General features: G+C 52.2%; 2 protein-coding genes across 8 annotated transcripts in view; one reads left to right on the forward strand and one right to left on the reverse strand.

The window, feature by feature from the left end:
* The first annotated feature begins 479 nt into the window (after window positions 1-479).
* On the forward strand, window positions 480-6,396 carry SLC2A4RG (SLC2A4 regulator). Its single transcript, XM_074843660.1, has 8 exons — window positions 480-596; window positions 2,312-2,493; window positions 3,367-3,476; window positions 3,576-3,820; window positions 4,344-4,444; window positions 4,570-4,825; window positions 4,984-5,063; window positions 6,138-6,396. Exons 1-8 carry the CDS (start codon window positions 480-482, stop codon window positions 6,247-6,249), a joined length of 1,203 nt encoding a protein of 400 aa, XP_074699761.1. The 3' UTR covers window positions 6,250-6,396.
* Window positions 6,397-8,033: 1,637 nt separating this feature from the next.
* Window positions 8,034-21,712, reverse strand: part of ZBTB46 (zinc finger and BTB domain containing 46) — a 59,436-nt gene continuing 45,757 nt past the window's right edge. For 5 of the 7 annotated variants that reach the window (XM_074843627.1, XM_074843623.1, XM_074843622.1 and 2 more), the window contains 2 exons: window positions 18,406-18,581; window positions 8,034-13,252 (listed from right to left, as the gene is read on the reverse strand). In XM_074843627.1, coding sequence (XP_074699728.1) covers window positions 12,866-13,252; window positions 18,406-18,581 — 563 coding nt within the window. In that variant the 3' untranslated portion in view covers window positions 8,034-12,865. Of the gene's footprint in view, window positions 13,253-14,489; window positions 18,310-18,405; window positions 18,582-21,712 lie in introns of those variants that run through there. The other 2 variants (XR_012625590.1, XM_074843628.1) reach the window with 2 other exon arrangements.

Consider the following 21,712-nt stretch of genomic DNA (forward strand, 5'->3'; position numbering starts at 1 on the left):
GGGGAGCCCCTTGACTTTGGCGGGGCGGGGGGGGGGGGGCGGGGGAGCGACTTTATGGGGTCCGCCCGTCGCTGCGGGAGCCTCAACACTAACAGCGTGGGGGGGGAGCCCGAAACGCCGGTTCAAGGGGCGGGGGATGGAGGGGGGGGGTGTTTGGGGGGGGTCCCCGGGCCGCGCGCGGGGCGGCGGAGGGCGGGGCGCGCGAAGATGGCCGCTGCCGGCGGGGGCGTGTCGCGGCGGGGGCGTGTCGCGGCCGGGGGGCGGGGCGGGGCGTGTCGCGGCGCGTAAAGTGGCAGCGCGTCGGAGCCAATGGGAGGTGGCGAAAACGGCGGCCGCGGTCCGAGCCGGCGGCGCTGGCCAATGGCGGGAGGCGTGGGGGGCGTGGCCTGGCCGGCGCCGACACCGGGCCGCGCGCGGCGGAGCGCGCTCCCCCGCCGGGCCCGGCCGCGGCCGCCGCCGCCGCCGCCGCCGCTTCCCACATGGAGCCCCCGCGCCCGCCCACGGTGCTGTTGGCCGCCGCCCGCCGCCGCCGCCGCGATCCGCCGCCTCCTCCGCCTCCCGAGCCCGGCGGCGGCGGCGGCGGCGCCGCCCCGAAGGTACCGGCGGCGGTGGCGGCCCGGGGAGGGGTGTGAGGAGGAGGAGGGGGGGGGGGGAAGCCGGGGGCGGGGGGGGGGGGGCGGTGACAGCTGACAGCGGCCCGCCCGAAACTTTCCCCGCCGCTAAAATGGCGCCGCTCGGGGACAAACTTCGGGGGGGGGGGGGGAGCGGTGGTGGCGGCGGGGGGCGAGGGGGGGTACCCGCCCCGGTGGGCTCTGCCGGGGGGGCGGGAGGGGGGGGGATGCCGCGTGGATCCCAACCCCGCGGGATCCAGCCTGGGATCTGCCCGGAGAGGGACCCACCCCCTCGCCGTGCCGGTGGGGCAGATCCCGGCTGGATCCCCGGTGCGAACCCGGTTGGGTTTGTGGCCAAGCTCGGGGGGATCCTGCTGGATCCCGGGGGGGGGGGGGGCGGGATCTCTGCTGGATCCCCAGATCCACTCACCGGGCTCGGCCGGGGATCTGTCCGCAGCGGGGGGGTCTGCTCCGTGCTGGCGGCGGCGCTGGGGTGAGCCCGGCCCCGGGGAACCCCCTCGGGCTCGCAGCGGGACCCCCTCGGCCGACCCGCCGGCGCTGCTGTCCCGGCGCAGCCCTGCCCCTCCTGCTCGGGGCGGGGGGGGGATTCCTGCAGGATCCCGGCTCTGCCCCAGAGGAGCTGCTCGGATCCGCTCGGAAAAGGGGGATCCGTGGAGAGCGGGCGCGCTGCTGACCCGGAGCAGCCCCCCCGGTTCTGCAGGGCTTGGGGGGATCCCTGCGGGATCACGGGGCGGGGGGGGGGGGATCTGCTCAGTGCTGCCCAGGATCTCCAGGCCTGGCGAGGGATCTGCTCAGCGCTGCCGGACGACAGGGATCTCCTGGAGCAGCCCCGTCCGCTCCCCGCTCTGCCGAGCTCCAGAGGGATCCCGCTGGATCCCGGCCCCTTGGGATTTTCCAGGAATCTGCCCCGGCAGGATCCACTTGTCAGCCCTGAGGAGCACACTCCGAGTCGGCTCCTTCCTTTGCGGGGCTGGGGGGGGGGATCCCGGCGGGATCAGAGCCCCGGGTGATCTGCCCAGGCGCAGCTTGGAGAGGGATCTGCTCGGTGACTGAACTTGGCCAGCGAGTGACCGGGGTCAGCCCGTGGGAAGAGCCGCTCCCCGCTTCTCAGGGGATCCCTGCCGGGCCCCAGCCCTGGGGAGATCCTTGGGATCCACCCAGAGCGGGATCCACTCAGTGCTGGCGCTCAGTCAGTGGGTGCTGCTGTCTTGGATGGGCTTGGCAGGGCCCCTGCTCTGTGGGGATCCCCGCTGGATCCCAGGTGATCTGCTCAGGAGGGGATCCCCTTGGTGCTGTCATGGGGCAGGTGGGTGTCCCCAAAAAGTTCTGCCGAGATCCCTGCTGGATCCAGCCCTGGGGATCCACCTGGGGAGGGATCCACTGGCTGCCAGCACTAAGCCTGGCGGGTGACAGCACTGGCAGCAGCCTCGCAGGAGGATGCTGGTTGCTCTCACCAGGGAAATCCCAGCTGGATCCAGCTGCTACATGGTGGGATCCACTCGGGATCTACCCCAGAGGCAGCCACCGAGGAGCTGGCAGGGTCCTGCCACAGCCCTGCCTGGGGGCACCGTGCCAGCTCCCCTGGGCCACCTCCCCTCCCCGCTGAGATTGCAGGGGGGATCCCGGCAGGATCCGATGCTCTGGGGATGCCCCACTGACAACCACCGTTTCTCCCGCAGGCTCCTCTCCCCTGCGGTGCCCGGGGGCTACCAGCGGGAGCCGAGGGCTGGCTACCACGCCTCGGGGAACCGTTGCCACGCCGGGAGCCGGCCAGCCGGGAAGCCATGCTGCGGGTGCTGGACGCCGGGCTGGAGCGATGCCTGACGCTGCATTCGGCCTACATCCCCGTGCCCCGGCACAGGTAGGACCACGATGGCCACAAGATGGGCAACAACGATGGCAACCACCCTGCCGAAATGGCTTCTCCGTGCCAAGCTGGGATTTTTTTTCCAACGGCTAAAAGAGGAGGACTTTGGCCTCTCGTCCACACTGACGGGGGCTCCGGCGGTGACCGGCTGTCCCGTGTACGGCAGCGCCGAGGGCTCTGCCCGGCCGTGGCCCCGCTGGCTGATGAGGTGCCAGATAACGAGCCCGCGAGCGGTTGCGGTGCTCAGCGCCGGCGAGGCTTTGCCTCGCCGGCGCTGAGCACCGCAGCCGCTCACGGGCTCAGAGAGCATCACCGCTCTCCAGCGCCGTATTTATCCATCCCCGCGGCACGAGAAGTTTGCAAAATGGCTCCTGACCTCTTGCTTTTTTAAAAATTTAATTCTTTTTTATAGGTTTTTTGGGGATTTTTTTTTTTTTCTTCCCAATTCAGGAAGTTGTTTGGCCCCAGCTGAGCAAACCCCCGTGTTTCTCAGCACTGGTGGCAGGATGCAGGTGCCGGTACCCTCCGGCACAGCGCTTGCCCGCGGATGCGTAGGATTCCCCCCCCCTGCCCCCCCCCCCCCGTGGTGTTTTGGCTGGCTGCCTGTACTGCTGCCTGCGCCGCTGCCCAACGGGGTTTCCAGTCCGGGTCAGCGCAAGCACCTCAGGGTGCTGCATGGGACAGGGCACCCATGGGTGCCTTTACATGTGGTGATGCCCCCAGCATGATATGGCACCTTGGGGTGGGTGCTTACCCCACCGCTGTGGATTGGGGGGGGTCTCAGCACCTCGGTGGGTGATGGGTCCCGGTGAAGGGGGGCGCCTCATCCATCCTCACCGCAGCCCCCCGCTTTGCTCTCACTGGCAGGAAGCTCTCGGGCAAGGCGGGCATTGACGAGGTGATGGCGGCCACGGTGCTCACCAGCCTCTCCACCAGCTCGCTGGTCCTCAGTCACCCACCGGCCACCCCCGCCCCAGGTAAGAGCTTGCCCTTGCCCCCCCTTTCCATCCCTGGACACGTTTTCCATGGTAGGATCTGACCTTCCTCCTCCTCCTCCTCCTCCTCCTCCTTGCCAGAGCCTGGTGGTGAGGTCTGGAAGGAGGCGCCCACCATGTCCTCCAGCTGCAGCAGCAGCAGCAACACCAGCGGGGACTGGAGCTGGGACCCCCCCAGCGACCGCTCCACCCCCTCCACCCCGTCGCCCCCACTCTCCAGCCACGTTCCCAGCACCTTCCTGCCCGCCCCGCTGCTGGACGAGGGCCCCGACGAGCCCGACGGCACCCACTTCGTCTTTGGAGAGCCCATCCCACGGAAGAGGAAGGTGGGATGGGGGTGAGGTTGAGGATGATGGTGGGGACACCGGTGGGGATGAGGTTTTGGGTGGGGATGATGAGGATGGAGATGAGGATGATGGTGGGGAGGGGGATGACATCAGGGATGACGGTGAGATTGAGGATGATTGGATGAGCTTGGGGATGGAGACCCCCAAGGAGGGGGGATGTTGTTGGGATGGGGGATGATGGTGGGATTGGGGATGAAGTTGGAGATGACAAGGAGAAGGATGTTGGGGATGGAGATGGCATCAGGGATGGTGTGGGTGGGGGATGAGGTTGGGGATGGAGATGAGGATGTTGAGGATGGGGATGACATTGGGGATGACAAGGAGGATGTTGGGGATGGGGATGACATCAGGGATGACAGGTTGGGGATGGGGATGACATTGGGGGTAGCGGTGGGCTTGAAGATGAGGTTGGGGATGGTGACAGCGATGGGAATGGGGATGACAATGGTGATGACGTTGGGGACGGAGCTGGAGCTACCGGCCTGACGCCTCTCACCCGCAGAACTCCACCAAGGTGATGTTCAAGTGCTTGTGGAAGAGCTGCGGCAAAGTCCTCAGCAGCTCCTCAGGGATGCAGAAGCACATCCGAACCGTGCACCTTGGGTAAGCACCAGGGGGGGCCCTCTGGACACCCCCAGACCTCCCCCCGCCCCTCCCCAGTGCCCCCCTGCGGGGTCCTGCCTTGGGAGGGGGTTGAACCGCCCCAGCCCGAGCCGCTCTCCCTGCAGCCGGAAAGCCGACCTCGAGCAGAGCGACGGCGAGGAGGATTTCTACTACACGGAGCTGGACGTGGACGTGGAGTCGCTGACGGACGGGCTCTCCAGCCTGACGCCCGTCTCACCCACCTCCTCCGTGCCGCCCGCCTTCCCCGGCCCCGAGGCGCAGCCCCCGCTGCCGCCAGCGCTGCCGAACCCCGACCTGGCCTTGGCCTCCCCCCCGGCCCCCCCTGGCCTCTGCCATGTCCACACCGACCACGCGTACCAGGTGAGGGGGGGGTGGGATGGGGACGGGGTGGGGGGGGCTGCTGCTGCGCTTCCCCCTCCCCACCCAACATCACCGTCACCCTCTGCTCTCCCCTCCCCGCGCCAGCCGCTCGGTGCTGAGCTCTGACGCGGCGGGGGGGTTGTGTCCTCTCTCGGCAGGGCTGCCCGGCCCCCCCGCGGCCACCGCTGCCCCCCGCCACACCCGCCCCGCCGCCCCCCAAGCCGCCCACCGTCCCCAGGTGAGCCATCGCCAGCTGTGCCCCATCCCCTCTTGTCCGTGGGGGTGTCCGTGGGGGGGGTGTTAATGGTCATGAGTGGTGTCCCCCAGGGCTGGGTTTTGGGGCCACTCCTGTTTAACATCTTTATTGATGATCTAGACGAGGGGATCAAGTGCACCCTCAGTAAATTTGCACATGACACCAAGTTGGGTGGGAGTGTTGATCTGCTCGAGGGTAGGGAGGCTCTGCAGGGAGATCTGGCCAGGCTGGAGCAACGGGCTGAGGCCAACTGGGGGAGGTTTAATAAGGCCCAATGCCGGGTGCTGCACTTGGGCCACAACAACCCCCAGCAGCGCTACAGGCTTGGGGAGGAGTGGCTGGAGAGCTGCCAGTCAGAGAGGGACCTGGGGGTGATTGATGATGAGCCAGCAGTGTGCCCAGGTGGCCAAGAAGGCTGATGATATCCTGGCTTGTATCAGCACTAGCGTGGCCAGCAGGGACAGGGGAGGGATCTCACCCCTGGGCTCGGCACTGGTGAGGCCACCCCTCGATTCCTGGGTTCAGTTTTGGGCCCCTCACTCCAAAAAGGCCATTGAATGACTCGAGCGTGTCCAGAGAAGGGCAACGGAGCTGGTGCAGGGTCTGGAGCACAGGTGTGATGGGGAGCGGCTGAGGGAACTGGGGGGGTTTAGTCTGGAGAAGAGGAGGCTGAGGGGAGACCTCATGGCCCTCTCCAACTTCCTGAAAGGAGGGTGCAGAGAGGGGGGATGAGTCTCTTGAGCCAAGGAACCAGCGCCAGGACGAGAGGGAATGGCCTCAAGCTGCGCCAGGGCAGGGTCAGACTGGCTCTTAGGAAGGATTTCTTTGCAGAAGGGGTTGTTGGGCGTTGGAATGGGCTGCCCAGGGCAGGGGGGGAGTCCCCATCCCTGGAGGGGTTGAAGAGTCGGGTTGACCCAGTGCTGAGGGATCTGGTGGAGTTGGGAACGGTCAGGGTGAGGTTCATGGTTGGACTGGAGGAGCTTCAGGGGCTTTTCCAACCCAGATGATTCTGTGTTCCTCCTGCCCCCCGCCGTGACCTGTCCCCTCTGCCCGCAGGAGGCCGCGGGGGGAGGCCAAGAAGTGCCGCAAGGTGTACGGCATGGAGAACCGGGAGATGTGGTGCACGGCCTGCCGCTGGAAGAAGGCCTGCCAGCGCTTCCTCGACTGACGCCGCTGCCGCCGCGCTCCCTCCCTTCTTGCACATTTTGCACTCGAGGTGCCTTCGCGCCCCCCTCCTCCTCCTCCTCCACCACCACCACCGCTGCCGCCGCCCCGGGGCCCCCCCGGACTCAGGGAACGGCCCCCCTGCCCCCCCCCCAAGAGCTTTATGCACAGACACACCCCCCCCAAAAAAATATCTCCCACCTGCCACGGAGCTTGTCCACCCCTTTTTTTCCTTGGAAAATAAGCTAAATCTGCCCCCCCCCGCTCCCCCCTTGCCGGCACCGCGGCGGGGGCTGGTGGGGGGGGCCGGCTGCTCCCAGCCCCCTCCCCATGCCGGGTTGGGGACCCCCCCGGGGCCAGGGGCTGCCCAGTGCTCAAATAAGCTGTGCCTGCGGCCGGCAGGGGCTTGGAGAAACGGGGGTGTCTGTTCCTGCCCCCCGCCTGCTCCCGGGGGGACCCCCAGTGCCCAGGGCAGAGGTGGGCGCCTGCCCCCCCCCCGCGCCCCCAGGGGGTTTTTACTCTTTGTATTGTTGTTTCTCTCTATTTTTCCTATCGGGGGAGCAGCCGCTCCCACCGGGGCGATGCTCCGGGAAGTGCCTGCAGGAACGCGCCCATTTGCACTAAACCAAACTGCACAAAGAAGTTTCTTTTGTTTTGTTTTGTTTTTTTTTTTCCCACCTCCCCCTTTTCTTTTTTTTTTTTTCCCCCTTCCCCGCCCTCCTTCGTGTGTTTTTATTTTTTAAATAAAATATATGAAAATTCGTATTTTTAAATACTCCCAGAGCACGAGAGCACGCCGGCTGCGATGCCGCAGCAGCGTGATGCCTCCAGCCCTGGAGGGGTTTTAAGGGGCTTTATTCCCTTCAAACCCCTTTTTTTCCCCCCCCCAACCCCCTTTTTCCCCCCCCCCCTCCTTTTTTTCCCCCTTGTCCCCTCACACACACCTGCCTGGGCAGGGGCTCTGGCCTGGGTTGGGCCAGGCCATGCCGGCCCCCCCCCGTCCCTGCAGCCCCCCCATGCCAGGATGGGTGGGATGGGGACAGGGAGGGGTGTGTGGCCCTGCCACCCTGCCTGGCCTTGCACCCAGGGCCGGTTCCCCCGCCCTGTGCAGGGAGGGGGGTCCCTTTGCATTGGGGACCCCCCCACACCTCACAGGGGGTCAGACCTGGATGGGGGCCGTGCCAGGCTGGGCCCCCCCCTTGTCCCCGACGCGGCGCCGACGGGGATTTTGATGTGTCAGATCCAGAAGAAAAAAAAAACAAAAAATAAATATTTGGATTCTTTTTTTTTTTTTTAAATTATTATTGTTCGTTACTTTTAAGAAGGGCTCTGCGCTGCCAGGAGAGGGCACCCCCAGACATCCCCCGCCCTGCCCCCTGCCTCCCGGGCATCCTCCCCGGAGCTGTGCAAAAGGGATTTTTAAAATCTCAAATAAATCCCTAAAAATAAAGAAATTGCCACCAACACTAACACACGGGGGTCGGGGGGGGCGCTGAGCCACAGGTACCTGTTTGGGATGGGTGTGGGAAAGCGGGGGGTGAAGGCAGCATCACCCCCGGTCTGGGGGTGAAGGGGGGATTCTGGGGACCCCGCAGCGGCTCCGTCGCAGCCCCCAGGAGCGCTGAGGGGGGGGGGTGTGGGGGGGTGCAGGGCCCTGCAGCATCGCAGGGCTGCAGCTGGGTGGTGCCCGTGGCCCCCGCACAGCACCGGCAGCGCCCCAGCCGTCAGTTCACTGTGAGGAGAAAGGAGGGAAGAAAAAAAAAAAAAAAAAAAAAAAAAAAGACAAAATTTTAGCAGCAATTTCCCAATTTATTGAAACTGATTGAATTTTGCAAGTATGTCTAAGCTAAATCCCATCACAAAGTAATTATAATCAAGAGGCACGCCTCCGGCATGCCCAGGCAGACGAGAAACCGGGAGATCAACTAGAAAATAAGGTCATATTTACCTGAACTACGTTTACAGAAAATCAGTACAACACAGCCATGTTCTCCCACTGACTTCTGGTTACTAAAATCTCCTCAACCTCCCCAAAATATTAAACACATCTTCAATACAAACACAGGTTTATAATAATTAATATAAAGTCAGTATAATATAGAATATTCCCAGCAAAAAAAATAATCAACAATCTTCAAACGCTGTCCTTTTTTTTTTTGTTTGTTTGTTTAGCTTTATTTTTGTAGACAGGTTTAAAGCACGTTGAAAAATAAATATATATGAAAGCATACACACAGCACTCTTACTATGCGGAACTAAAAAAAAAAGGCAGAAATTCAAAACAATATAGAATCTAAAAAATAAAAGGAACCATTAAGTATGGCTTTCTTAGGAGTTGCACATGTCACAGAATGAGCTAAAATAAGATTATCTTTCATAATATTGCAAAAAATTCCAGTTTTTGCATTATTTTCATGGAGTTTCTTTCCTAGAGGGCGATGTGCAAAATGGGAAGCATCGAGGCAGGGGGTGCCCGGGGTGGGGGCTCAGCCCCAGCGGGAACCAGGGCCAGGAACTGAGCCCCCACCCAAGTCATCGATCCCAAAACACACCCCCCAGCCCCCAAAGCAACGCGGCCGTCGCTTTGGAGAAGCGGAGCGTTTAAAGGCATGAGTCGCGAGAAGAAACACGAGGGGATCTAATGCTAGAGAGGGTTTCCTTTCATACGAAAAATATTCCTTTTGTAGTCCAAAACACTGATTTTTGATTAAAAAAAAACCCCAAACAATCACTTTGCAAACCTTCATCCCCCTCTCACCTCCCCACAAAGTCACTCCGCAGCTGCGAGGCTGTAGGGTGACCTTAAAATACACCAAACTGAGTAATTAATGATTTTTAAATAAAATTTTTGGAAATAACAAATTGTCAGAAGGCCACGCAAGAACCTCATTTGTCTTCGGTGTTTAAGATCCTCTCCAAACACAACCCCAGACCACGGCCCACCCCGGGTGGGATTCGGTTTATTCCTCGGGGTCTTGTTGAGGAGGGCAAGGGCGGGACGGGGCCCTCTGCACCCTGTTCTGCGCGAGGCGGTCGCAAAGCACGGCTTGAAATGCTCTTTGTACTCCTGGCACGCTTTTTTTTTAAAAAAAAAATGAGGATAATAAAGAAAAATTCAGGGAGGGACATTCACAAGTATGTATGAATACTTTAAAAAAAATTCATCGCACATTATCGAGACCAAGTGTATCAATTTTTCACCTATAAGGGAGTTATTTTGAAACTAAATCTGTATATATACACACACATATATATATATATTTAGAAAAAATTAAAAAAAGGGAACCTCAGTGAAGTATACAAAGCCCTGAAGGGAAATACAAAGACGAGATGCTAGAGGTTACTCGAGCTAGTGTTGGATAGAACAGGCAGAATTATTGGTTTTTTGTTTAAATCTCCAAGAGCAGAAGAAGTTTGCATAGGCAGTAGATCCGAGACGCGCCCAGAGAGGAGCCCGAAGGGTCCGGTCGTGCAGAGCAACTGATGAAGTTTCAGCATTTTTTTAAAAAAAAAAAAAAAAAAAAAAAGCAGCCCAAATTCCTTTTTCGAACCCAAGCCTCACAAAGCGCCCGCTGGAGCGTGGAAGTTCAAAGACTAATTCCTGTATTTCCAGATCTGCACACCTCCATCAAAACAAAGCACTTATACATCAGGTGTTAGCAGGATTTTATTTGGTATATATAGTGTATGTTAGTAATATAGAAGCATGTGCTAGATTATAATGGTAATATTGTAAAAGTTAGATTTTACGAGGATTTTCAGTTTTTCTCTCTTTTTGATTTATTTTTTGCATCCTCAGCTCAAAAAGAGCTTCAAAGTGGCACTACCAGGAAACACTTCTGAAAGCCATCTGGCTTACTGCCTACCCTTTAAAAAAAAAAAAGGAAAGGAAAGAAAAGAAAAAAAAAATATATAAAATATTTCCAAAGGAATTGCAAAGTAAAGCTAAGCACCCCGTAACTCCGATTACAAAAATCGAGTCACCCAAAGGCGAGGGCAGGGAGGAGCGAGGAAGAGGAGGACTCACACCAACATCTCCTGCTCCTCCTCGGAAGGTACGACAGCGGATGGAGACGGAATGTCACAGAAAACGAGGGGGTTTGAATGGTTTGGGTTTAAAATTTCTTTTTTAAATAGACTTTTACATATAAAAAGCAAAGCTACAGATATCTTTTAAGTACTGTATGTATTTGTCTACATGTAACAGGTGAGGCTGCAAGTTCAGGACCTCAGACATCCCCTACCCCCCCTCCATATTTACAGGATAAATGACAATAAATACAGAGTCCGCACTCCGAGAGGCAAAAGTCGGGGTAAGGAAACAGCGACCTCGCTCTGGGACCCCCCAGCGACCGCTGGGCAGAAAGTACACAAAGGCCCAATCCTAAACCACTGGGTTTAAGTCTTTTTAAATACGGTAGGAGGGCTTTAGAAGAAGCTAAAATGTAAAATCAGATTTTTACAGTTTAATAAAAATGTTTCTGCATGACCCTACCGCCCTGTTCTGTATTTAGAGGGTTATCCACTCTCGCTGGCTAAAAGCAACAAGTCCCGCTTCACTCCTTCAATCCTAAGGAGCAGCAGCGACGGCGCTCGCGTGGCCTCACTGAGCCAAACAGAGGATTTTAGGAAAGACCCAGGTTTCCAAATCACTGACGTGCACTAGAACCGACAGACCAGGAGCCTGGGAGCTGCTGGAGGCTCCCAGTGAAGGCGACCGGCACCGCGAAGGGGGAAGGTGCCCGCAGAGAGAAGGTGGCGAGTGTCTGCAAGGAACTGAGGAGCAGAGAAAGGAATTGAACGCTGTAAACCCAGGATGCGACTTTAAAAAAAAAAAAAAGAATAAAAATCAAGGAATGAAGAACCGGCTACTGCAGGTGCCAGGACCAAGGCTCCCACCACTCTCCACCAAATCCTGGTACCAAGCAGCTTAAATCCTTCCAAGATTATTTGCTTTATTGGGGTTCACTGTACAATCTCCTTTTTATTTCCTTTGCTGGGTGGAACCACGCTTTTTGTTAAGGACCAGCACACCTGCAAGAACACTCTCTGCCCCGCAGGGATCGCCCGTCCCACCACGGGAGGAAAAATAGCACCTTTAGTCATTTGGCTTTCTGGTGAGGGGTTGTCTTTTGTGGCAGGTTTCAAGACACCATCACCACAGACATCGTATAAAATTGCTCCACAGTAAGGAAAGAGTGAGGTCTTCAGCTTTTTTTTTTTTTTTTTTTTAAAAAAAAAAGCACCAGAAGCAAAGAGGTGAAGGGTAAAACAAGCTTCTTCTCAGGAACAAGACACTTCCAATGCACTTTGTTGCTGTTGTCATTTAGGTGTAGCTGGAAAAAGGCAACAGTGGCCGATATGAACAAGGAGAATCCAACTACCTGGTGCAGTCCCACAGAGTCTGTTAGGAGACACTGGGAGAGCAACCTGGTTCTTATTTTAAAAAAAAAAAAAAAAAAAAAAAAAAAAAAGGTTTATTTGAAAATTTACATGGAACCAGTGCAGCTAAAGTTGAAGGTTTTTGTCATGGATTAAGTAGGTGTTACACCTACCAGTGATGAACAAAACTTTTTAGATTGGTGAGGAAGAACAACGTACCCAGGTGAAATCCCAGCCCCGCCGAAGTCTACAGGCCAGGAGCAGCAAGATCTGCCCCCAGCTGGGATCTCCTCACCTTGGCTTCTCGCCTTTCCCAGTTCATCCTACACTTTGCTATATGCCTCATTTTTCCTACGGTTTGCATATATTATGAAAAAGGCAGCTGAGCAAAGGGAGAAAAGTGAAGATATTTGCAGAGAACGACAGGTAGAGAATTACCTGTGTCCTTTATAGCAACGGGTGCTTCTGGAAGCACCAACACGCGTTTCGGTGACCGCGGATAACCAAGGCTGGAAGACGGGACGTGGGTAAGATGCCAGTAGGTCCAAGAAACGTCATAATCTTTCTTTGATGGCGATTCTTTTGGAAGCTGAGAAAAGAATTCGTAAGGCTGTATCTGACTTGCCTTTTGATCTATTTGGCTCCACACAAAATAATAAAAACTCTCTTTAAATAACTTTGCAAAAGGCCTGTATCATCAAGGGAAGCCCTCCAACACACACATCCATTTGCTTTCACAACGTTAGCTTGTAATTCCACTGCTGCTGGGATTTTAGCACACAGACAAGGTGTTAAAAAAAAAAAAAGAAAAAAAAAACCAACCAACCACCACCAAAAAAAACCCCTGCTTCGGACTCAAAAATCTCCCTGGTGTTCAGTTGAGGGCGGGAAGGGGACGAGGACTCATGCTTCACCCAGCCTCGCCATCGCACACCTGCGGAACCTCTACCTCACTTGCATGCACCTGGCTGGCTCGGCCGGAGGGCGGCCGCGGTCGGGGCTGGTCGTGGAGGGAGAAAGGGGAAGGCGAAGTCAGCTGTGCCGCCGGCAGCGACACGGCTAAGACAGTATCTGAGTGGAACAGAGAAGGACTTGTTTAGAAAACACAAGAGTTATTTTGCACACAATGGACGACAACAAGGCTACTTAGTTTTTCCAACATACTCCTTCTTCCCCCACCCTCCCTCCCCCTACAAACAACAGAGCGAAACAAAAAACAAACAAACAAACAAAAATCCCTAAGAAATCCAGGTAAAATCCTTGTCATTCTCCCCAGAGTTGTCCTGCTCCTGCGGAGAGTCGACATCTTTGTCATCATCTAAAATCACGTCATCTTGTGACATTCCTACGTCATCCTTCCACTTGATGTCGTCGTCGTCTCCCATCTCCTCGTCTCCTTCCACTTTGATGTCATCCGGGTCTTCCATGTACTGCCCCTCCCCGGGGTAGCACTCGTCTGGAGACCCTTCGCCGCCGTTGTGGTCCAGGTGACCAGCGATGCCTCGGCCAGAGCAATCGGCACAAACCCCGTGGCGGCGCGAGCCGTGTTTAATCCCCACGCTGGCCGCGGACATGAACACTCGGTTGCACACTTTGCAGACGTATTTTTTATCTTTGCTGTGGACCTGGAAAAGGAGAACGATCAGAAAAGTTAATGTCAACGGAGGCGGATCGAGAGCCGCAGGGCAGGACGCGCTCCCCTGTCCTCTCCACCGCAGCCCACGAGCGCAGCCCGAGATCGTCGTGGGCTTCCAGCCTGAACTCAAAGCCACTATGATTAATTCAACCCTGAAATGGTGTCATACAGCGGAAAAATCCATTTGAGACCGCCTTCAGATCATCAAATGAGTAGTTTTGAGAGGAACTTTTATCACTTAATTTTTTTCCTCCCCTTTTCTTGTTGTTTTTCTGGGGTGCGGCAGTTGCGTCGCACCACCGCCACGAGGAAAACTTTTAACAGCACAAAAACCCCACCGGCCCAAGCGCTGGTTCTCTGCAGAGCAGAGCAGAACCACCCATGATCAAACCACTGTCAACATCACGTTAATTTAGGGGTTTCTCTCCTGACCCCGCTGCTGCCAAGAACCAAAGAACAGAGGCACCGTTAACACGGCCTGTATCTCTACAAAAATGCAGCCGAATGCACTTCTAACCTTATTTCTGACTACTTTGGTGGCTGAAAAGCGGTTTGTCACAAATGTTTCTGTTCTACAGATCAGGCTGCATTTTATGCCTGAAAATAACAGGCATAGGGAGCTATCACGCTTACAGAATAAGCGGTAAGTGGGAAAATGCTCTGTAGGACACCAGAAATCACGTCAAGATTCAAAATTCACCACACAATGAGAAAAATTACATACTTTGAGAAGCACAAAAACACCTAATCAAAGGTGAAACCTATTGCTGGCCACTTTTGCCATGTGTAGAAGGCAAAGAGCTTGCTCAAAACGTTCACCTGCTCCTCTCCCAAAGGAAACAGCCAACCAGTGCAGCGAGAACTCCTGAATTCCACCACGAGGAGCCTCATCAGGTACTTTAATTTATATACATACATATATATATAAAAAATACATTTATATATTCACTTTATCTATATATAGAATAGTTTAGTTGGAAGGGATCTACACCAATCATCTAGTCCAACTGCCTGACTACTTCAGGGCTGACTGATACACGTTATATTTTTTATATATATATATTCTTTTTTAATATATTAACGCCACACCAGGACAGCCCAGGAGCGTGCCTTGGCCAGTGCCCTGTCGCTGGCACTGATCCGCAGGAGACACTTTGGGAAGCAGCACAGAAGCAGAGAAGGATCCACCTTGTACCAGACTGTTCAGTGACCGGCAATTCGGGGTCGCCCTGAGCAAGCCCTTGTGCAGACCATCAGCCTCGGGGCACATCGTGTCAGAGCCTAATCCTTTTCTGAACTCATTTATTCTTTTCATGCTCACCACAGCTTGTAGGAAAGGTTTTGCTGGTTAAACACGCCTTGGTGTGGGAAAGTCCTTCCTTTTCTTTTAAACCAGCTGCCTGGTGAGGCCAGTTCCCCGCTGCTGCCCCAGCACGGGACCATCTGCTCTCGCAGCCAGATTCTCTGTAACCCTCCGCTCACTGCTCACCCGCAACGCCCAGCCGAGCTAAAGGTATTTGGGAAGAGGACAAATTGACCCATCGCACCCCCTCAGCCCTCGCTACCACAGGACACTCACTCTGGCTTTGTACCACACCGGTCCCAGCCGCGTTCAAAGCCCACGAGCTCTTCTGATGTGCTCTGGCTTCAGGTTTCCCTCGCTCTGAGCTAGTCCCCGCCATGGATTCTTCAACTGCATCACGCAAAGTCATTGTATTTTATTTTTTTTTTAAACTACATGTAAGCTTTTGTAAAAGCAGTTGGACAGGGCTGGTCAAAGTCGTCTAACAACATCTATAGGCATCACTCATTTTTAACTGTTAGAAGAATGATTTTCAGGCATCAAAAGCTGAATAGGAATACAGAAGGTGGTCAAGGGTGCAGAATAGGGCTAAAAGAGCTGTACAAAAAAGGAAACGATAGAACAGGTACCAAAGCGATGCCTAATTCAAATATCTGTTTAAAAACTGATGACTTCTCTCCCTCTTTTCCCACGCTGACAGTTTAGTCAGCACATTTGAAGTGAACCACGTTACTGGATGGAGCTGAGTAGAAATGAATCCTATTTCCCTTACAGCCAAATCAGTAAATATTAAACACAGAAATGGTGTCTAGCCCTCAGTGTCTGAAAATGCCATTAGAAAGATCATAAACACTATTCCAAGGGAGAGAAGGGAAAAATGTTGTGCTGACAACATCCTAGATTTCCGAAAAAATTTTAGAAACGGGTTAAGTTCTCAGAAATAAAGTGACGGAGGCAACCAGCTGGCACAACAAGGTGTTCCCTGCTGCAAAACTAGGAACAGGGCTTGAAATCTGTGCGCTTGCAGCAGGCCTAAGCTCACCGCTTGGATCTGCCTCCCGAACACCAGCACCCCCCCAAGCCCCCAAGGAAATAACGAGGGGGCATCTCGGGGAGCAGGCAGTCCCCCGAGCAGATGGCCGGGCACTCGTCCCAACGGACACGAGCACATGGAAGGGGGCGGCAGTGCGTGGTGGAGCTCTGAACACCAGAGCAACTCCTCACGCAAGGCCCTCGACGATCCCGGTGCCAGGGGGTAACGCTGCCGTTCGGGAAGTCGGGACGCACTGGGACACCGGCTTCCAGCTCACCAGGCAGCAGCTCTGCCCAGGAAAGGCAGGGATGGAGCAAGCTGCATAGGTGGTGTAGTATCTGCAATAATAGCCAAGTTTGCTACGGATTTAATAATAGATAATAATAATAAAAAAATTTAAAAAGCTACTGCAAGGAAATAGAAGCTCAGTACGCAAACAAAACTCCTCCCCATCTAAATTTATCCTGCCGGTTCTAAGCAGTTTGCAGTCGCTTGCGACGCTGCGACAGCCCAGGTAAGAAAGTTCAGTACGTATGGAGACAAGTCACTTCAAACAGAACCGAGGGACTTTTGGTTAAGTTTTTCTGAAGCTGAAAACCTTGAGGGTATTACAGGGGTAGCGCTTCCTTCTGGACACAGCTGTTCGCTGCAACGGGGTGAGAAACCTCAGTTTATGATCTGCCACCGCACAGAAATATCATTTGAGATGCAAATATTTTGGAAAGAAAATCTTGTTTTACTTTAATATTCCAATTCAAAGAAAACAAGCATTTCTATTCAAATTTAAATTTTATATAAAGACTGTAAAAATACACTTTTTAATCCGAGTTAAACTAAAATAGTCCCTTTTGTCTTTGGTTACCAGTTGAGGAACCGAGAGAAACAAGGTTTTTGGTGTGTTAAACCTACTTCCTTTTCCTACACGTTATTTTTATAACACGTTTTTTTTTATTTGACGCACACCAGCATTCATCTTTACAGATTTACCCGAGAGTCGGCAATTAAGCCCCAAAACATCAGACGCACCGGAAATAAGATGACAAGAGAAGCAAAGTGTATGAACCCAGCAGTTAATCTTGCCACAAGCACTTCAGACAGCCTGCACAACTGCTTCTGTAAACGAAGATCACGGTGCTATTTGCATATAAGAAAATACCCCTTTTCATAGCTTCACTTCAAAAGAAACTTCAGATAAATAATGAAACTGGAATTTTTCTGGGGCCTTACACAGTACCAAAAAGAAAAAAAAAAAAACCCACATCCCTGTCCTTTTTTCTTTAGTGCATCCATGCCTCAGAGTCATTTACGGCTCTTTGGAAGTGAAAACAAAATCGGTATTGTCAGGGCTGCACTTTTTTCAGGAACTGGCACTAAAAATTTGTAATCCAGCTGGTATTTTCTAAATTAGCTTCATTCCTGACATAAAAGAAGTCAGAGAGCGATTCAGACAGACATATATCCTCTCCTGTATGTGTTCACAAGTGGCTGATTTCATCTCCCCGGGTGTCTAACAGAACTTGAACTTCACACTCAACAGAACCAAGTCACTCACCTAAAATGATACCAGCAGCAAAAAAAGGAGAACTAAAATTAATCTGCAGAGCACCTCAGTTTCACTCCTGGAGGCTATAGGGCATTTCCCTGCCTTCCCCACGGTATGTAAAAATATGCTGACTCTTATTAGTATAGAATTCACAGAGCAAGAAAAGGAATTGCAAATTCTGTTACACTCGAACCAAGCTGCACTGCTGCTATTAAACTGCCTTTGCAGGAAGGTCTGCGAGGGGATGCACATGCTTGCAGGACTGGCACGAGGCATTCAAGTTCTTTGTGGCTTTTTGAGAATTACAACCAGGAAAACATTAATTACTCTAAGCACACCTCCTCTGGTAAGATATTTTTTACATTGAAAATTTAATACATAAGTAGGATACATATAGATAATATAAATATGGAAAAAGTTATTTAAATGACCTCAGTAAATCAATTCTTAGTCACTGAAACTGTCAATGCTCTTGATTTTGTTTCTTAATATCTCACTGTATTAGAACCTCACAGCTACCATCCCCAGTATTTAAAAAAAAAAAAAAAATCATGTTTTCTTTACAACTTTCATTAGAGGGTCACCACAACTTGCTGGTGTGCATTACTGAGATAATTATGTAGAAACTATTTGCTCTTCCACAACATCACCTCTATACCAAGCTTTGAGAAACCACTTTAAGATATCAAATTAATTCTTCCCTGAAAAAAAGCAAAGTTTGGCTTAAAATTTTGTTTCTGAGGAAGTTGTGAAAAGCCAGACAATGGCACCAACCAGCCTCCTCGCTGGCATCGAGCAGCCGTCTTTAATAAGGCGTAACATTATTTTTGATAACTAAGCATTGCCAGAGCAGAGTAGCTCTGCCTTGAATTCTTCTTGCTGAGTGACTGATTTTTAAAGCTTTCTGCACTGAGTCACTCAACCTATTAAAGAAAAAAAAATTCCTTTTCCATCCTGAAGACAGCATTAGGTATTCTCCCTCCTGGGAAGGAGAGGGCTGCGCTGCAGAGCGAGGCCGGGGCTGCGGGGCTGGAGCCCTCCGGCGGAGCGAGGAGAGCAGGTGGAGATCAGCTCTGGACGAACAGGCAGCAAAACACAGGGCCTTTGAAAGGTGGGGGGAAGAAAAGATACTGGAGAAGCCTTCAGAGGAGCCCCGGAGGGGAAAACCTAAGCCAGAGGAAGCTCCTGTTATCTCGACCCCGAACCAACGGGCCCCGTTGCCAGGCGAGGCCGGCGCGAGCCCCCCGGCAGGGGCACTCTTACCAAGGTGTGCCGCTTCATGTGCTCCCGGCGGGTGAACTTCTTCCCGCAGATCTCACAGGGATAGGGCCTTTCCCCCGTGTGGGATCGCATGTGTCTCTTCAGGATGCACTGATGCATGGCTGAAAAACTGCAGTACGGGCACTTGAATTTCTTCCTGATGACTGTGAACTCGTTGACTGGAAGAGAGCAAGAGGAACACGCGGGTTACTTGCAGAACGTCTCAAAACAGTCTTCTCGTTTACTATTAAATTAGTTCACTGTGAAATCACACTCTCACCTCTTAACCATCTACAATTTTTTTAATCCTTATGCTATATTATTGCGCTTATATTATTAAAGCCAAGAACTTCAAGCACCTTCACCAGAGAAGCCTCTGAACAAACCAATGCACAACAGTCTGTAACACACATTGCCTAACGCTTGCTGAATGGCAAATAAAAAAGGGCTGACAATCTGCTATAATTCTAGTTTATTATAACGAATTATCCTAAAGATCTAAAATTCTAACACTATTATTTGTGGAAGAAGTTACTAGCCATGAACAGAAAACCACAAACGTAACACCCTGACAGTGCCCTGCGCTTTAGTTTTATATTTATGGGGTGATGCAAGATCATCACCACACGCCCCAGGAGCATTTCAGCGAAGGTGCAGAGACTGAGGATTAGCCAGAAGAAACAGGACAGTTACAACAAACATACTCTACGTTATCCAACTCTCAACTACTATGACCATCGCGGCGTGGATACAGAAATATAAAAGGATGCTTATTGTCGAATTACAGCACGATCCTTGCAAGCCTCCTGACAAGACAACTTGAGGGACTTTTTTTTCTGCCTCCCCCCCCCCCCCCCCTCCTCGTATTTAGCTGAACTAGAAAAGGGATGAATTCTCTGAAGTCATTCTGACATTGTTGATTCTTTTCTTCTTGTCATCTCCTCAGAAGCGCGCTGGAAGGGGACCCAGGGGACACAAACAGTATCGACAGCCCAGGGGTCGAATTTGCCAGCAGAATGCACATGGCAGCTGCGGTGGTATTTCCTCCCCCAAACAACACGAAAGTGCCATATGCAAAATACAGCAGGTGAAAGCAGAATATTTGCTACTCCCTGAGGACATCCACCCGCTCTAAGTTTGGAAGTGACTGCCCACCTGGATATGATCTTAAATCTCCACCTTCTAATAATGCTGTTGGTTTCCATTAGTGTGTTAATTTTCACCCACTTTTCTCCTAATTATTGTTATTTCTCAAAGCAATATATTGTTTACATAACAAGGAGAGGGGAAAAAAAAAAAGCAAGTTCTAGTTAATCACCTTAAGTACACAATTGGGTACGTAAATGGCTCTTGGTAAATGAAGACAGTCTATGTAGGAGAGCTAAGGGAGTAAGGGAAACACCAGACCTACTACATGGCTTCTAACATACCGAGTACTTTGCAATATTTTTAGATGCTTATTGAAATGTTATCTCCTACAAACGCCCTACCAGCCCAAGGTACAGTGCATGCCCTCAGTATACCACAGATAATGCCCTGGGAGTTACACTGTATGCTGAAAAACAGTTACTTAAAAATACCCTTTTTTAAGAAAGTCAGTAGGCCTATGTACTCGGTATCATTTAATACCTAATTCGGGGGTTTTTATTTTCTTTTCTTCTAAAATTTACTTTGTCTCGTATTTGCAATACAGATAAAACAATGTGGAAAGTACGTCTGTCCCTCTTGCAGAAGTGCAAACTACATGACGCTATTGAGACATCTTTACACAAGGTAACACCACCCTTCTTATTCAGAACAAACATTTCAACACAAGCTCATCTTAGAAAAAGTATTTTAAGAAGTTTTTTGTTGTTCTAGTGCAGGCTAAAAGCATGGTTCAAGATCTATCTTAAAAGCTGCTGTGATATTTTGTCTTAGCATTTGTTTTGACTACCTGGGATTAAACCTATCCTCCACGCTTTGAGCAGCAGTTTGAACTGGATCTAACATTCTCATATTCTTTTTCTTGCGTCCCTAACTTGCTGCTTTGGGCTGTTCAGCAACGGTGGTGGTCCACCCTACAGGTGCTTTTTTTTTTGGTGGGACTTTTTGCAACCCATTTGCGGAGCTGTCGAGAGAATTTTCTAGCCCAAGGAAGAAAAAAAAAAAAAAGCCTACTCACTTGGGCCATGGCTGCAATACTGACGACAGGGTAAGTGAACGCTAAAGAATATTTCATTCACCCGTCAGTAAAGATTATTCACTGCGATCGGGCAGGATTTGGAAGGGCTGGTTTTGAGTGACTGTGCACTTGCAGTGCTTTGGGAACCTCCCAGAGGAGGCACTTTTAACATGGCCCGATGCCCAGAGCCTTGTGCAAGCTCTTGTTGATAATGTAACCACCCAGCCCTTCCCCATACCCATCCTGATTTACAAGGTTTAAATTTTTTTTTTAAACAACTAGAATATGAAAACTCTCTCTTTTATATTACAGGAAAAGTATTTTTTCTTTTATCATCTCCTTTAGATTTGTCTATACAATCAGAGGCAAGGAGCCCACCTTCTTCTACAGCAAGTATCAATTTTACGATACAAAGCTATTTGTGATAAATACATTTCCAGTCTGATCTTGCTGAAGCATTAGTGATAGGCCACACACACACTTACACTCCCCAGGATCACTATAAACCTATTACTATGAAGTCTAGACAAGGTAAGCAAGCTGTAAGCTGATCAAGGGAAGTCAAGAGGGGCCACGTAACCCTCCTTCCTCCAGGCCAAGGCCACGTCCAGTACTGCTCAACACCACAAACGTGACGTGTAGACCACAGCTAGCAGGAGAAGCCGCTCAGCAAGTCAGGTTTAAGCACCTGACTCCAGAAAAAACTCCCATGGAGATCCTGACAGCAACCAGATCCCAAGATTACGAAGCAAAAGTGCTTTAGAGAAGAGAATACCACAAAATCCCTTATTTCCTACATCGCCAGATTGCACTTGATCCTGTCATTTCCTAAATGACCAGATGTCTCCTCTCATTTACTGTCCGACCTGTCCCTTCACTTTAGAGCTGAGCTACCGCAGAAGCCGAAAAGGCAACCAAACGTTAGGTGCTCAACCTGCACCTCTGCCACGGTACTTCCACACACAAATAGCCACGGGTTCCCAACACAGAAATGTATTTCCAACAACATATTCGCAATGTTTTCTGATTTCAAGATCCCTCACGCTTACTTTTGCCTGCATTCAGCTTAAATCGCTCGAGAGTAACATTTTCGGCTTCTAGTACGCTGGTATTTAAAAAGTCACAGAACACTTTTTGCAGCTATAG

The sequence above is a fragment of the Strix aluco genome, chromosome 17 (assembly GCF_031877795.1).
Source record: "Strix aluco isolate bStrAlu1 chromosome 17, bStrAlu1.hap1, whole genome shotgun sequence".
In the NCBI taxonomy this organism is placed as follows: domain Eukaryota; kingdom Metazoa; phylum Chordata; class Aves; order Strigiformes; family Strigidae; genus Strix; species Strix aluco.

What these genes read in the sequence shown, in the direction of transcription:
- SLC2A4RG (XM_074843660.1), top strand. Translation starts at nt 480, where the DNA reads ATGGAGCCCCCGCGCCCGCCCACGGTGCTGTTGGCCGCCGCCCGCCGC. An exon ending in ATCCCCGTGCCCCGGCACAG is followed by an intron (nt 2,494 to 3,366) that starts GTAGGACCACGA and finishes TCTCACTGGCAG; the next exon opens with GAAGCTCTCGGGCAAGGCGG. An exon ending in CCATCCCACGGAAGAGGAAG is followed by an intron (nt 3,821 to 4,343) that starts GTGGGATGGGGG and finishes TCTCACCCGCAG; the next exon opens with AACTCCACCAAGGTGATGTT.